This window comes from Zosterops lateralis, assembly GCF_965231275.1.
Source record: "Zosterops lateralis genome assembly, chromosome: 18".
Classification (NCBI taxonomy): Eukaryota; Metazoa; Chordata; class Aves; order Passeriformes; family Zosteropidae; genus Zosterops; species Zosterops lateralis.
The window spans coordinates 7984114-8001014 of NC_139778.1; the positions used below are offsets into that span (position 1 = coordinate 7984114).

General features: G+C 45.8%; 1 protein-coding gene across 4 annotated transcripts in view; it reads left to right on the forward strand.

Annotated features, from left to right (window-relative positions):
- The window catches only part of RAB11FIP4 (RAB11 family interacting protein 4), a gene marked incomplete at its 5' end in the record, with an annotated part of 111928 nt that overhangs the window by 85731 nt on the left and 9296 nt on the right, over window positions 1-16901 (forward strand). For 2 of the 4 annotated variants that reach the window (XM_083874585.1, XM_083874587.1), the window contains 2 exons: window positions 2593-2666; window positions 14199-14422. In XM_083874585.1, the coding sequence (XP_083730711.1) occupies window positions 14280-14422 (143 nt within the window). Of the gene's footprint in view, window positions 1-2592; window positions 2667-8984; window positions 9015-10322; window positions 10451-14198; window positions 14423-16901 lie in introns of those variants that run through there. The other 2 variants (XM_083874586.1, XM_083874584.1) reach the window with 2 other exon arrangements.

The window sequence follows — 16901 nt, forward strand, 5'->3', positions numbered from 1 at the left end:
TGTAACAGTACAAACACTTCTGACTTTCAGGAAACAATTACGAAATGTACCATCCAGGTAATTATTTCATGTGTGATTGTTGTTTGTTCTCCAGTGAGCCCCTGACATACAACTGCCTCTCTCAAATTGAATACTGAAAGGAAAAGCAGATTTTAGAAGCGTCCTATTTAAAAAGCAGTGAAGCTGTCCGTCCCTAAATCTGCCTTGTAGAAATTGCTTTCCCGTTCATTTAGATTAATGAATAGGAGGATGTCAGGGAGGGGTTTTTGATTCCTGTTGCACCGTTCATTATCGGCTTCTCATCTTCCCGGGAGAGCTCCCGAACAGGAAGGGTCTGGAGCCCCAGTGGCACCGCAGGGAGCCCAAGGTCTGCTGTGTCCCCTCGAGTGCGGGGCCCTGCCCCGAGCTGTGCTCGCTGAGCCCCGGTGACCTCCTCGCACACTTGGGGACCAGAGTCTGTGCCGGCTGAAGCTGCGCTTGGCTTTCATCTGTTGCTGTTACACTTTGTTACACTAAACCTCAGGCATCCCCCGACCTTCCAAAACTTCTGTGCTCAGCAGAGACGGAATTCTTTTCATTTTCTTTCAATGAACTGCAAAAAGGGCCAAGTTCAGTGAATTGCTTTAAGCATTGCGTATATATAAGAATTGGGGCTGATTAATTTCTTTCTCTTCTTTTGCTTTTTGAACAGCAATGTTTTACACTTAGGAGTCCCCGGCTGTGATGAAAATGAGGGCAGGCTCAGGGAATACATGGGATGGGACATGAGATGTTATACTGGTAGATGGGCTTGGGTCTGCTTGCTTTGCTCTGTTTTCTGAGAATTTCATTATTCCTTCCTTCAAGTAACTTTTGGGCCTCTCTGGAAAACTCTCTGTCTTTGGACACAATAAAGTCCAAAATATTTTAGAAGTATAAAGTACTTAAGAGAGCTTTCAGTGATTTACATTTACAGCATCTTTGTAATTCCATCTATGAGCACTGTTGCATAACTACACCCCAAAGAGCTTTGGCCCTTCTGAAATACCTGGAGGTAACATTAAAGATACATTTTGGAATATGGCCAGGTCAAATGGTAGAGAGATTCTTTCATTTTGTGAGTTTTTCAGTGGCATTACAGTTGAGAGGGAGGTGTTTGTTTGCTGGCTGAATCCTGCAGGATGGTGTTTCCTTCCATGTGTGACACAGCAGTGACAACTGTGACAGTCAGTAAGGGCAGGGTTTGCCTCTCAGATAGGAATTTTATGGAAAGTGGGTTTTTTGTATTTCCCTTTTTGCTTTGGAGTCTTCTGCTGCAAAGTCACAGAAGCAGATTTTCCATCTTTATTTTTTTCTTTATTAGCCCAGACAGCACAGTAAACACAGCTCTTACGAGGTGTTGTGAAAAAGGAAGTTACACAACTTCCAAGAAGTGAAGCGAATATAAAATAACGAAGTCAGTGTGACTGTTCTCAGCCTTTTTGTTTTGCTTCTCATTATCTTGTAACTAAAGGGATTAAAATCAAGGACAAAGCAGACATCACTTCCTAACAGGATCTGTTTTGCTTTGAGCAGGCTGAGGGTGCTTTAGCCTGACACCAGGGAGGCCGTACATGTGTTCAGTTGTGACTCTGTTGTAGGAGCGAGGGTGCTCCAGGCAGGTGAGGCTTGTTCCCTGTGACCCCTGATGTCCCCAGAGATTGTCCCTGCCTGGGGACCTGACAGCCCTCAGCCCCTGCCACTGCAACCTCTTCACTTGTGGGGCATCAGAAACCCACAATCAGTCTGTAAAAATTCTCCTGTTCCATGTCAGATCTGTTCCTGCACACGCACCACCTGCAGGAAGATTGTCCATAACCAAGCCTGGGGTGGGGAGGCTCTGTCCACTCTGGCCTTGAGTACTTCCAGGGATGGGGCATCCACAGCTTCTCTGGGCAACCTGTGCCATGTACACACACATAGTTATATTAAAAAATATAACTTTTAAATATATATATAAAATGAATTTATAGAAATATATAAATAATAAACATATAATTGCATAAAATTATACACAATATACATATTGTATATATTATATACAATATAAAGTTATATAACATAATCTTATATAATATAGAGGGAATTAATCGGGCTTTAATCAGGTTTTAAGCTGCATTTCATTCTTCGGGAACCCCAAACATCTTCCCTCCCAACCAGCAATTGCGGATAATTTTAATTAAAGACAATTTTGAGCAATACCGCGTTATTTTTTGACCAAACCCGAATGACTACGACTAAACCTACGAGCGGGGTTTAGTCGGGCGGGCGTCACTCCCACCCACCGGAGCACAACACACACACAAGCCATGCGGCGGGCGGGGACCTTCCACCGGCCGGCTCGGCTCCGGGGCTGGCCCGGCTCCGGGGCTGGCACGGCACGGCTCGGCTCGGCTCGGCTCGGCGGGTACCAAAGCCGGCCCCGGCCCCTTGTTGTCGCCTGGCAACGGCGGGGCGGGGATGCTCCAACTGTTGCCGCCCCGCGGGGCCGCCGCCGCCTGTCGCCGCGCTCCGCCCGCCCTCGCTGCGGGGCGGGGACGGGGCGTGGGGACGGCACCGACCTCCCGGCGCCGAGCCAGGTACGGGCAGCCCGGCGGTAGCAGCAGGAGGAGGAGGAAGAGGAGAAGGCGGGCGCCGCTGTCTCCGGGGTGAGGAGGAAGTTTGCGGCGCGGTTTTTGGGGGTTTTCCGCACCGCAGCTCCCGCTCTGCCGCTCCGGGGAACCCGCGCCGGGGCTGCGGCGTGAGGAGAGGGGGATCCGTGATGGAAGGGGGATCCCTGAGGGCGCTCCGCTGCCGTGGGGATCCAGGAGGGAGGGGGGAAAGCGTCTCTGGGCGTTTTGGTGCGGTATCGGCGTTTTCGTGAAACGCATGGAATTGCAGGTAGAGTGAAACCCTGCTGAGTGGTTGTGGGGTTTTTTTGGTTGGGTTTTTTTTGTTGTTTTTTTGGGGTTTTTTTTTGGTTGGTTGGTTGGTTGGTGGGGTTTTTTTGGTTTTTTTTTTTGGTTTTTGTTTTTTTTTTTTTTTTTTTTTTTTTGGTTTTTTTTTTTTTTTTGTTTGTTTTTTTTTTTCTTTTTTCTTGTTTGCTAAAGGAGGGGATTTTCGCTCCAGAGTTGTGTGTGCTGGAAGGTTGGGCTCACTATGGAAGTGAGCGGGTACTGGGAATATTGTTATATGGGCAAATCTATAACCGTATGTGTGTGTCAGCAGCGGTGTGGGGTGAAATGGGGGTGTTGGGGAGGAAGGGGATGTCTTCCTGCATAGCTGAGCCTCTTCCAGCTCTCAGCTCTGTAAGCTGGAAGTGCCCAAATACATGGGATTTAAACCTTTAGAAGGGGAAGAGGAGAAGAAAAAGTACTTTTTAAGGATGAATGCAAGCAGGAGGCTTGCTCTGTAATTATTTTCTGTGGCACTGGCGAAGTCTTTGGATTGCCATTCCTTATTGTTGAATGTTTTTAATACCCAAATGTGGTTCTGAATGCATTTGCTGGCTCCGGGATGCTGGTGACATAGGCAGAAAGAAATGATTTGCGGTTGGTGTGTGGCTGTGACAGCCTGTGCTGGAACCACAGATATTCCCTGTACCCTCGTGCGGGGCCAGCATTGCCGCGATGCGGTGGGTGAAGTGGTTCTGCCCCCGATGGGCCTGTGAGATGTGTTTGGCAGCCTATGAAAGCAGCTCACAGCAGAGATCTTGTAGATGTGAGCAGTTCCTGGCCTGGAGTTTGTCGTGTCTCTGAAATGGAGAAGGGTAATTGTGCTTTTCTGTTAGGCAGAAGTGACGTGTGGTTGGAGATCCCGGGGCAGGCAGGCACCCTCCTTGCTTTGTGCTGTGCTCATTTTGAGGTGGAATTTTAGTTTGAGGTTGCTGCTTTGGTAGTAGCAGTATTTTCACTGCTTGCGGCAGATTTGTAAGGTTGGTGGCTTTGGGGGCAGAGAGAATGTTTTATTTTCATGGTATTCTGCTGATTTATCGACTTAGGGTAAGGAGGGGACACAGATGGGAGAAAACTTCTGAAATTGGTTCAGAATAGACCCTCTAAACGTCAACTCCATGGTATCTGTATCCAGTATATTATATTATTACCTGTATACCAGTATAATTTGTGATTATTTTGATAACTTTTGCCATGTTATCATAACTGCCTCTGTTGAAAATAGGTTTATTCCATTCAGATGACATGTGAACAGGGGGGCTGCTCCAGTGATGGGACTGCATTGCCCTTTCCCAACATAAGTTATTTTTCTGCCTGTGACCCTTCGGATTTTTGGGGGAGATGGGGAATAACTTGGTGTCACCACCGAATATGTGCAGTAGTGGGGAATATTATTCTTACAACTGGGCACAGAAGGAGGGTGGAATTTCTATTGAGTGTTTGGCAGTGTCTGCCCAAACTGAGAGGAGCTTGAGCTGTACCCAACTCAAGATGTGGCAAGCAGTTTTAAAACCATTTTTAATGGGCTTCTTTTAAGTTTGTTATTTGAAGAATTGCTGCAAACAGCAGCAAGTCTCCCAGAAGCCACCTGATGTGCAGATGTTTCTCAGCTGTGGTTGTCTTGACAGGGCTCTTACCACCAGGGTAGTTGGGGAATCTTTGCCATGTGCAAAACCTGCAAAACAAAACATTTCCCATGCCAAAACTGCGCTGGGAATGGAATTGCATTGCTCCAGTTATTGATTAACCAGTGCTGTTACATCTGTCGAGCACAGCTTGATCTTAACTTTTTCTTTTAAATACACTCTCTTAGTGAAATATTTTAAGTAGTTACTAAACTAATCATAGGTTGTTACTGAATTATCCACATATTAATATCCTCAAATGCTCAGCATGTTTACATAGCTGATCCCTTAAAATTCTGAAATGCAGCATAATAATGTCACTCACTCCTTTTGTTCTTTCTTTAGTAATTTAGGTTGATTGCTGCACCAAACACAGGACAGGCTCTGTAAGTGCTTCCTGACAGCACAGAACTGTGCTTTGGGCACTGTGTTCCAGCTAATACTGAGTTCTGCTGGTTTGTGGAAGGACTCTCTGCATCTGGCTCTACTTTGAATTGTGTTTTCAGTGTGCAGCCTAATCTTATAAATGATTTCTACTTGTTTCCTATCTGCTTTGTCTGTACAGGTTCAAGGGTATCTCCTGCCTATGTGTATTTTACTGTGTAAATCAAAAAAAACCAACTTATTGACCACAAGCCAGGGTTTATGATCAGTGCATTCTTAGTTCATGTTTGTCATGTGTGGAGCTCGATGATGTGCTTGGCAGCCCTTCTGCAATTAAGTGCTTTAACTTGACTCTAGAAAATGAAAAAAAGAGCAGGTTTGGGAGAGCCTTTGTTTAAAAAGAAATAAAATGTCTTTTATAAATACAGGGGGAGACTAAATTTTTTTAAAAAATTGGCATTTGCAACTTTTCTGGGTAATGGCTGCAATTCTGGTTATTCCTGGAGCAGAAATGCCTTAACCTGTGGTTTGCCCAGCCACCAGCTGAAGAGCAGCCAAGGTCCTGCAGCCTCTTTCGTCTAATGAGGAGCTCTTCAGAGCTACTTCAGTATTTCTTAAACATGAAGTAAATTACCTTTTAGGCTTGTCGGCATTCAGAGTGACCAATGAGCTCTGGGAAGTGTTTCTGTATAAACTACAGCAAAGCCACATCCTTAATGCTTTCCCTCTGCTTGCCAACATAAACTACTCCTCATCAGGCATGGCTGGACTTCTTACTGTGTTGGAGAAACTCGAGATGTTTCTTTACCTCTTGGGGTCTGAAATTGCTCCCATTCCCCAAGCATCCCTCCCTGCTGGAGACTGCAGTGTAATCTAACCCGGGTGGGTGGCAAGACAGAAGTATGAGTTGTGAGGTAAAAATCTCTTTTTTTTTTCTCCTTTGTTTTCCTTTAAATGGCTTTATTTCCTTGTGTTTGCTGGAGACTAGACTTGCAGTAGTATAGAAAATAAATGCAAAAATTATAATTTCCGAATTCCTTGGGGGAAGGGAGTTTTACCAGTGTTCCTGTGAATAATTAGCTCAGACACAGGCAGAACTGTTCTGCCTGGGACAGCTTCTTCCTGTTCTTCACGCTGCTTGTGCCTAATGGTGCTGTGGAGGTGCCAGGAGGTGCCTCCTCCTTTCTCCTCACCCAGGGGCTGGGGCAGCACTGAGTCGGCTCATGGAACTCTTCACCCTGTGCCTGCAGCAGCCCAGGGCAGGTGTGATGCAAATGTTTGTTATTTGTGGAGTCCCCGCGGGGTGACCTTGAGGCTTCTCAAAGGAAAACATGTTGGCGTGTGAGCTCAACTGTCCCCCGAGCAGCAAACACCACTGGCAAAGAGCATCTTGTAACTTCGAGTTGGTTAATTACTGGTCTGAACTGAGAAGTGATTGCTGAACTCTGCCCTAGGCATAAGGATATTTTATTGAAAGCAGCCTTCGGCTCTCTTTGTCACAGCCTAAGTGTTCCCTTGTGCCATTGCTTCAAAATAACGTAATCTGAGCATTCCTGTGACCCTTGGGCTTAAGACTGATCTGTACTGGGGGCTCTTTGGGGTGCCTCTGACCGTGAGCTGCAGCTCTGTGTTTGCTGTGTGAGGAGTGCTGTGACACCTGGCCAGGGCACAACCCAGGGCACAGTTTTGGCACCAGGTGTTCCTGCCAAAGGAATGGTGGATGCTGCTGCCCACAGTGTGCCAGAGCTGCCTTCGCTGGCCCTGCTGGCAGGTTGAGCAGGGGCTGAGCTGCAGTCTCAGGCAACAAACCCAGTGAGAGTTTGACGTTTTCTGTCCTCTCTCCCTGGTACTGCTGTTCTGACTTTAAAAATAGAATGAGATTGTCTCATCTCAAGGCAAAGGCTTCTCAAGAGGGTTAATTATGTCACATTTATTATCAGTTCTGCAGATCTTTTTAGGCAAATATGAGTTGGGGTTTTTTTTTTGTTTGTTTGTTTGTTTTTTTAAGTTGTATACCAGCTTTTCTAAACCAAGGTCTGCAGCACTCCCATACACAGCATGAAGGTGATGCTCATTTTGACCTACAGCTGCCTGACCCAGGTGCCCTGTCCAGAGGGAGGGGGTGGCAGGGGGTACCTGCTATGGGCTGTCCCAGCAGTTCACTCCGTGGGAAGGGCCATGACACCAGTCTGAGGAGGTCTGGCTGCTTGCAAAGTCACAAGCATTTCACTCTAGAATCGTTACCAGAGACTTTCCAGGTAATTAGATCTCGTTTCTGCTCTTAGTGGAGTGGACCTTGGGAAGTTTCCTCAGTGATGTTTCCCACATTGCTTGTAGCATGTCAGCATGGCGCCACTTCACACTACTTTTTCTAGATGTGTGAAAGAAAAAGGAAACTGTCTTGCAGTTCAGAGGTAAAAGTGTCTTAAGCAATGCTGGAACAAGGTACCAAACAATGTGGTGGGTTTAAACCTGAACTCTGTTGATGTGCTGGCCCCATCCATGCTGAAGGTAATGTACTCTTTTTCCTACCACTGCAGATTAGGATGTTTTTTCATCTGCAAAGGGATTCTCCTTGCTTTGATGACCCGCCAGTGATGGCTGATGAATGTGTGATAGTCCAGTAGTGGGAAGCACCCCAGGGAGTGATGGGACACAACTTCAAAGTAAAGGGAAGAGATTTTTATTTTTTTACTTTCTTTAGAGGATCAAATTAGCAGTCTGCTAAAGCCTTTTAATGTTAAAACTTTCAGAGCATAAACAATGACCTGTGAAAAGGAGTCTTGGATCTGGACCGTGCATATGATGAAGTTTGGCATCTCCATTATGGCCAATTAAAGTGACAGCAGAGTGTAAACACTCCTGACTCCTGCGTTCCCTGCTGGCTCCCGGCTGCACTCGGCCTTTCTCCTCTGCCTTGGAAAAGGCACAATGTCACTTTGAACTTCCCAGCCAGGGCACAGAGCAGCCTTTCAGAACCCCGGTGCCCTCTCCTCATGTGGTTCAGCAGGGACAGCCCAGAAGCTGAAGCTTGGTCTTGCAGTTGAAACCTGTTGTCCTTGAATTGCACAATTGTACGAGAGACAGATGTTGTCCTGCAGAGGGGAGAGAGGCTGGCAGTGCACTGCAGCACAGGCTTGCCCTCTCTCTGGGGATTCTTCACTGCATTTCCAGGATGCTGTCCAGCACTTGATCCAAGATCTGGATCTTGGGAATAATCTTGCCCCAGAAGTTCTTCCAATACCCACAAACAATGTGTGAAGCTTTGCCTTCACAGAATCACAGAATGTGTAGGTTGGAAGAGACCTTCAAGATAAATGCCTTAAAATGGAGCTTCAAATATTAGAATTGTGTAACTAAACAATCACAGGATGCATTGACCAAACTAACTTGTGGCCCTAGTTAGCTTCTTATTTGAGGAGCTTAGTGGAATAACAGTGCTCTGCACGCTCATCTTGAACTTGGAGAGATTTTATATTCCCAGTTATATGGGGAAGTCTCCAGTTATATGGGGGTGTTCTTCCGTGTTCTGCAGGCAGGAGATGGAAGCAGTTTCTGTGACTTCCTCCCTCCCCTACCAGCCTGCCCATGAGCAGCCTGCTCTTCCCTGTGCACAGGCACAGAACCTGGGTGAGAGGCGGATGTGGGCAAGAGGGAGCCGGCTGTGGGTGAGACCTCACTCACATCATGGACACAGATGCACATATGTAGTCTGACTTAGTGCTCCTACATTTTCCTCTTCTGTCTCTTCCTCGTCTCTCCTGTTCCCATCAGATCAAAGGGTAGATCAGCACCTCCCCACCTCTGCCTGACAACTGAAAAGGAAAGGAAATACCCTGGGGAAAACCTGTGCTTTAAACAAATGTTCATAGCCCACTTGGTGTAAATATGCAAATGTTTGTAGAGGAGTGGCTGTTTCTATAACACATTAGTGAGAAATGCTTCACACCCTTCTTTGTCAGTCGGTAATTAAGAGAATGCTTGCCTTCCAATGCAGTGGCTGCTTAAATAAACATGAGAGAGCCTGGATTTTCTCTTATGATGGAGTGCAACAGTAAGTAACTTTCATCTGAGACCAAGCCTGGCACACCACATGGCACCTCTTCCCTTCCAGTTGTGGTGAGGTGACTTTTCCTGTGCTGGGAAAAAAGTGGCTGGGGAAGGTGCAGGGACTCAGACTGTCCCAGAGCAGATTCAGCTTGTCAGAGGGGTCAGAGGCATGATCCTGGTGAGGGAAGGGCCATGGCTCATCTGCATGGGGCATTTCTTGTTTCTGGTCGTGTGTGATGGGTCCAGCACTTACTAACCAGATTGCACAGTGGTGGGATACTTGGATCCTCTTTTCTTCCTGTCTCCTCGGGCATACTGTGAGGCTGTCTAAATGTCAGGGGTGCTGGTGATTTGGCTGTGATTGGAGTGAATTTTAACGAGGCTGCTCTTCAGCATGAATCTATTGATGTAGGCATGTCATGTAGCCTGTCTGTCAGCCAAGTTTCTAGCTTTCAGCTGCCTTCTATGCATATTTTGGAGATTGCTACCAACCAGTGAGGTCACTGCAGGGCAAGGCAGAGCTCTATTCCCATAGCCACCTAATGCTGACACTGCTGTCCTGCCCCACAAGGATCAGGAGGAATCCATGGGAATCTCTGTCTTCTGGCTCCTGCTTCTGTTTGGGGTGGTTGTTGCAAAGGCAGGCTGGGCTTACTCATCTGCCTTCAATGCAGCCACACAATGCCTCTTCCGAGGAAGGGAATTCATTAAGTTTCTGTGAAGTGGCCTTGGATCTGTGGGCAGCAGGTGCTTCTATAGAGCAAACTGTTGCTGAATATTCAACAGTTGCTATACAAGCGTCTGGCCGGCTGCCTGTGAAGCACTTGGAGTTATCTTGAGCATCCGATTAGATAAAGTGCAAACCACTTAGGGCTTTAAAGCTACCCGCAGCTATGTTGTGTTGGTGGCATTTTAACATTCAGGGTTGGGTTTTCTTTTTATGAGAATCTTCTAAGATCATAAGCAGCAACTTTATCTCTTTTGACTCAGCCAACAAAGAAGGGAGCTGCCTAGGAGAATGTCAACCCCAGTGACTCATATTCAAGTCGTCAGATCCTCATTCTCTTGCTGGTTTCTGCTAATGACATGTGCACTGGAAACAAATGACTCAGGCTGGAAGTGTCTATTCATCTTTAAACTTCTTAAACTCTCCTTAATCTCAAGTTAGCTCTTTTAAGGCTACCTGAAAAACACTTGTTCTTGTCAACCTCTAATTTGGTACATGGAATCTAATTTGGTACTGTGGATATCTAAACTATGAAGGGATAATTTGAGAGGCTAATGCATGCAATCAACCTTTTTATTTTTTCAGTTTAATTTCTTTAGGTGTGGTTTGTAAGCAGCTTGTGCTAGATGTCATCACTGGAAGTATACTTCTGTGAGAAACCACGATCACTGAACAATTACAGCTTCAGATAGCTTACAGCTTTACTCAGTAAGGTGTGGATGCTTGTATATTGTTTACCAGCGACAGGCCCCGCTTCTGTTGTCTTGTAAAAGCTTCCTTAACCTGTATTAGTTGTTTTAAAGATGCTTTGTCTGTGTTCTCCTACTGGTTATTTAGGCCACAGAAGGAAGAGTTTTAATTAAATATGTGATTGTACAATTGCACTGGAGGCTGGTTTCACCCAGGGAGCTGAAGTGGTGTCACCCGAGTTCCATGCTTTACAGAGTCTGTCCCCATGTGGCAGGAACATTGCATTATCAGTGATTTCACACCCCTAAACTCTCAAAGCTCAGTGCTGGAGTGTGTAGTTCTTACCCACAGGGACCAGCATGCAGGCTGGAGCTCGGTGGCTGTTTCTGGCCCTGGCTGCTCTACATCACCTGGAATTGTGTTAGCACCAATTAGAGGTGGACCTTGAGCTCTTCAAAGTGTGAATCGACAGCTACTGGAGCTGAGCCCTCCTGCTCCCGGCACGGTTATTCGTGGTGCTGCTGCTGGCTTTAAAGGGCTAAGGTCTTCATTGTGTGGTTTGGCTGCCTGGTGCTCGGGGAGCAGCTGAGATGTGCTTCCTAAACACCCACTTGGTTTGCATCGGGTACTGGGGTCGGGCCAGGTTTATGACGAGGGTCCTTGCAAACCTGGGATGTGACATCTCCTCGAGGATGGGATCAGCAGGAGGGAGGACCTGCTTCCAGGAGGGTTCCAAGTTTGGCAGTGAGGCATTTCAGAAGATGTAAAGCAGGTGTTGAGGCTTATGATGGATCATTGCCTCCAAAAATTATTCTTTTCATCTTTGTGGTGGTTTTTTGTTGGGGTTTTTTTTTTTTTTTTTTTTTTTTTTTTTTTTTTTTTTTTGGTGGTGTGTGGTTGTGGGGTTTGTTTTTGTTTTTGTTTTTTTTTTTTTTTTTTTTTTTTGTTTTTTTGGTTTTTTTGTGTGTGTTTTTTTGTTTTTGTTTTTTTTTTTGTTTGTTTGTTTTGGTTTTTTTTGTTGTTTTTTTTTTTTTTGTTTTTTGGGGGTTTTTGGGGTTTTTTTGGATTTTTTTGGTTTTTTGTTTTGTTTTGTTTTGTTTTGTTTTGTTTTGTTTTTTTTTTGTGTGTGTGTGTGTGTGTGTGTGTGTGTGTTTCCAGGGAGCTTTAAAGTGCAGGAATAGAGGAATTACACTTAGGAAAAGAATCCCTGGCACTGAGCAGGCTGGGGACAGTGTATTTGTGTGCTGTAGGTGTGGACCAGCTCTCCCATACAAGTAAATGTGTGAAGGTTCCCAGAAAGTGACAGGGGGGAAGTGAGCCCTCAGCCCATAGAGATGACACTGCACATTTAATTGCTAATGGACTCTTCAAAGAGCACCTCACCTGCTATTAATAGAAAAAACAAATGTATGGTGTTACCTACGGGGAGCAAAAAGGGAGTCTTTCGTGATCTTCTTGACCTTTCCTTTCTTGTGTTAATTTGTTTAATACCAGGGAGATTTTCCCGCTGTAAAAACTTGCTTAAGCAGAGACTTTTCCAAGACCTCTGAAAAAGACATGCTAATTGGGGAGCTTCAGGGATCCGCTGTACTCCTTGCCCCTCTCTTTCCCTCCTGGATCAGACTTTACCAGCTGGTACAATTCCATAATAGCAGTCAGCCTTTATTGCGTTAAACTTGTTAGGAAAATAGGAGGTAGTCTGTGCCTTGTGGGGCTCAGCGTGGGGGAGGAAAACTTCGGGAAAATGTTTGATAAATAAACAGTTCTGTGTACTTCTGAAACATTGTAATTGCTCTTAGCAGTCTTTGCTTTTTCAACACCTATTAAAAAGACGTACTGCTTGTGCTATTTGTAGGTCCCGGGGTACTTTGCAAAGAGCACCAGTGGCGTTGTCCCTGCTTGCTTTGGGAGGGTGTCCGGTGCAAGTCAGATGTGCTGAGCAACCCGGGGCTAAGGTGAGGCAGGCTGCAGGACTGGTGTCTGACCTGCCAAACCACGGGCTCGCTGGGGATGAGGGGCTCAGAGCTATAAATCTGATTGCATGAGGCTGCGTGGTTTCAATAAATACTACATGGCATAGAGCAAGGGTAAATCCTTTGGGATGTCTCTTGAAGCAACACCTCAGGAAAGTTTCAGGCATAATAAAGCTGATGCAGAAAAGTGGGAAAAGGCTTTTTGAATAGTGCCAGGTGTCTCACCTTGCTTGTTAATCTGGAAGGCTTGTTGATAGCTCAGCTAGAAAAGCGTCCAGGTGTCTGCGTTGAGTGTGTACCTGGAGTTTCAAACACAGCAGGCAGTGCTGTCCTTTTCCCTGCTGGGGTATTCATTAGTTAATGAGATTTGAGCAGGTGGGGTTGTTTGGAATTTCTTCAGCCTCCATACGCTAGCAGATTTCACAGTTATAAGAACTGGTATTTCAGGAAAAAAAAGTGGATGGTGAGACCTGCATTTCTGTTAGGAGTTTCTGCAAATCTTGAAAAGCTGCAGCTTCTGCCTGACTCTTTTCCTGTTGAAGTGGAAAAGGCAGTTTGTATCATCAGCACAGAACATCACTGGTTCTGCAAAAGGGAGTTTGAGCCTCCTTGGCTCCACCAGGAGTGTCCAGAGGCTGTGGGGGTGGACTTGAAGCTGAGCTGTGTAAGTGGTGGTGCCACTGGGCCAGTGTCCCAACCAATGTGCTCACCAGCAGGGCAGGGAGTGCTGGTGATAGTGCCAATGCCTTGGGATTCCTGGGAGGGGTGGCAGTTGTGCCTAAACACGAGGTATATCCCTGGATGAAGTGCTCCATTCCTTGTGCCGATGAACTCAGCTTCAAAAGCTTCACTTGCTAGCAGTAGCTCCGTGGTCAGGCTGCCTGTGGAGCTTCCAGATGAAGCTTTGGAGTGGAGCTCTGAGTCAGGATTTGCTCTGCAGCTCTGAGATATTTATGTCATGCTGGATGGGAATTGTCAAAGCAGCATTGTGTGGCTGCTTATCAAAGGATAGAGCAAAATCTTACCCTTTGTTTTTTCAATTAAGAATTTTTATTTGTGCCTCAGGGACAAGCAAATAGAACCCAGCTTGTCTTGGCTATTCTTAGTATTCGTGGGGCAGGAAGGGGAGGGAGAGGGCAAACAGCAAGAGCAAGGAGTTGCAGTAATGAGAATGATGTCTTATTTTAGTTGATATTTAATCAAGACATGTGGTTCCAGGAAGCAGGAAGAGATGATTTTGCCTTTTTTTTTTTTCCCTGCTCTTATATATCTTTGATTATCACCAAGACTTAGCCTAAACAATTTAACACGTGCCAATTTTTTTTTCACTTTACAAATTTTTGTCCATCCTCAAAGACAGAGTAAACTTATTAGGCTTATCTTATTTTGCTTTTCTTTAATCTGTAATATTAATAAGAGGACTAACTCTTGGTGACTAATGTATTATCATCTCTCAAAAGATGCCTAATTTTGTTATAAAACTTTGAGGATATTTATTACTTCAAGTACATTTTGTTAGTGAATTAGGGTAAAACTGACTGCATTTTATAGCTGGGTGTTGTGTCCTCCTCTCCTGTGAAGTCCGAGAAAGTCCTTGAGCCCCTCTGGAAGCTACAGGCTACTTTATTGGCTTGCAGGAACCGGCTTTGTAAAGCAGGTCGGCTTTTTGTTTCATGGCTTTTATTCAGTACCACTCTTGCTTACCAGTGCATCCAGAGAGTGTCTTACTGCTTTTCCTGTGTCTGCTGAGCTGCCTTAAGGGGCGATCTGAACTGACTCCCGATTTCCCTCGTGCCAGGGCGGTGAGATCCAGGACTGCGCCTACTTGGACAGCGAAAGCGCCTACAGTGAGTCGGAGCTGTTTCCTGATGAGGACGCGATGACTCTGGCCCAGCAGGAGGTTCACCATGAGTCTGACATGGACAGTGCCATCGAGAGCGCCCAGAGCTCCGAGGCCTCGGACGTCTGCCGGAGCGAGGACAAGGACGGGCTGCTCGGGGGGCTCTTCCTGCCCGGGGACAAGTGAGTGCTGCTTTTGCTCCCTGCCAGGAGCCTTGATGTGGCTAATGCCTGCTGAGGGAGGCTGAGGATGGCTGATGAGTTTAGAAATTTAACATCCGTTTACAACATAAGGGGGGATGGATATCCAGGTCCTCTAAGTGGCTTAGATGGTCTCAGTCCTGGCTCCTTTTGGCCCGTTCTCTGAAAGCTCACAGGACTTGGATGTTGCGTGTTGAAGCAAAAGCATTGGGTCTCTCCAGAACAGATCACTGCATTAGCATCCCCCAAAAGGTTCTTTGCTGTTGCCATAAGCTTTATATGCTGGAATTAAAACAAATACTTCCTGCAGAGCAGTTCAGTATGGGGAATACTGCTGCAGTCTTTTGTACATCTAGTTACCTGATGTTGTGGGCTCTGCTGATTTGCTTTGCAACTTCATGTACCAAGTTAATTCTTTGTGTTTCTAATTTTCCATAACCTTTATTATGCAGCAGTAAGTTGTGTTTAACACTGGATGTCCTGGCATGTGCCTGTGTAACCATAGTTTGCTGTTAACACTTGTGTCTCTGTAACTCTAACTTGACTCTTCCCAGGGGTGTACACCTGGGAGTGCTGGCTAAAGATGATTGTGGGGGAAAAGGACCCAATTTGGTTTAATCCTGCTTTGAACTGAATTAATGCAGTTACCACAGGACAGAGCTCAGCTGGGCTTGCTTTGTAAGCCTCTGCCTTGTCTTCCCTATTTTTGGCCTATCATCTTGATTTGTGCCTCTTGAGCTTTGTTTGTTGTTAAGGCAGCCTTTCTCCTCTCTCCTGGGCCTCCTCAGATGTTCCCTGTGCTGCCTCATTCCTGCCCTGCTCCTGAATTTCTCATCTAGCTCAGTTTGGGCCTTCTCCCATTTGCCCAAGCAACCTCAGAGACTTTATCAATGTATTTACAGTTTCCATCAGCTCTTTGTCAAACTTGTCTCCTTGGCTTGCCATTCCCAGTTCTTCAAAGCCCTATCTTTGTGCTGACTGACTTTTTCCCATGCTGTATTTGAATTTTTTTTCCTCCCAGGTGTGCCAGTCAGGCTCTTGTGAAGGAGGTGGACAAAGCATTGTGCTTTTTGTACTCTCCTTCTAGGGCAGGCAGGAGCTACCAAGAGCTACCGTGCTACTACTGATAGACCTTGATTTATACTCTGAGACCTCCTCAGCTTTGGTAAATCTGTGAGGGGAAAGCACGAGAAGCTTCATGCTGTTGTGTAAAAGGAGGCAATAGAGCTATTTACTTTGGGCAATAGAGGGATTTAATTTGCTGCTTGCTGAAGAAGCAGGTGGGTTGTGTATCAGGTGTGTCAGCCCTCTGAAATCCTGTTCTGAAGAACAGGAGATTACCTTCAAAAACAAACAAACAAAAACCCTCAAACAAACAAAAAAAGCACCAAACACTTGAAAATTCCCTTCAGAATGTGTTAGAATGAGGAAAATCTGTCACTTTTAGCTATTCCTTTGCAAATGAATGTGTGATTTCTAGCCTCTGATCTTGGTGGAAGTGTTACAAGGAGCTTCTCCCCAAACTGACTTGGTGTAACTGCAATTGAGATGCAAACAGCAGTAGAATTGATTGTAAGATCTCCCAAGAACTTATCAATACACAGTATGTCCATGGCACAGCAGCACTTAATGAATAAATGTTAGTGTGATATGTTGAGCTTCTCACTAATCCCTCAGCCAAGGGGTCTTGTTAGATAAGTTTGATCTATTTCTAGTATGAATATTCCTACATTCATCCTTCAGTAGTGTGCCTGGCTTGACTTGTCCTAATTTCTGTTCATGTGAATTAGATAAATGAGTTGCAGGTTATAAATGGATCTCATCAAAACAGGGGAAACAAAAGAGCATACAGCTGAAATGTTGGCAGGCTTCCTCTGCTACTAATTGCTTTTGGAGGGAAGGGATATGCAAATGATGCTTGCACCATCCACCAAAGGAGCACATGCATCTCTTGTTTACAGCTCACAAGTGGAGTATTACAGGAAGAGGACTCTCCCTGTAGAGAAGTTGAGAGGCTCAAGGTAGACTCAGAAGAAATTTAGGAGGAAATATTGTTGAGCTGCTGGAGAACAGTGTCACCTGGGAGCTACTGTCCCATGGCTCATCTGATGGAGCTGGAGATACGAGCACTGTGCACTGAAGCAAAGGGAGAGAAGAACTTAACCTGACCTGCTTTAAGTGCAGATTCCAGTAGTGCCTGGTCTGTACTGCAGAGGCCTTGGATTCGGTAGTGGAGGGAACAGTTGAGCAATGCCAGGGCAGCAAGGTGGGACCTGAGCAAACCTGTGTAAAACAGCTGCACTCTGCAGCTGCACTGCACTGCACAGGGCAGTCTGGACCCTGTGCACTCTCTGCAGCCACCTTGCTCTGTTTTATTAGATTTGATGTGCTCAAAACTGCTCTGCCAGCTGTTTTCCTCTGGTGCTTGATTCTGCTGATCTGTTTACCTCTGTTCCCTCTT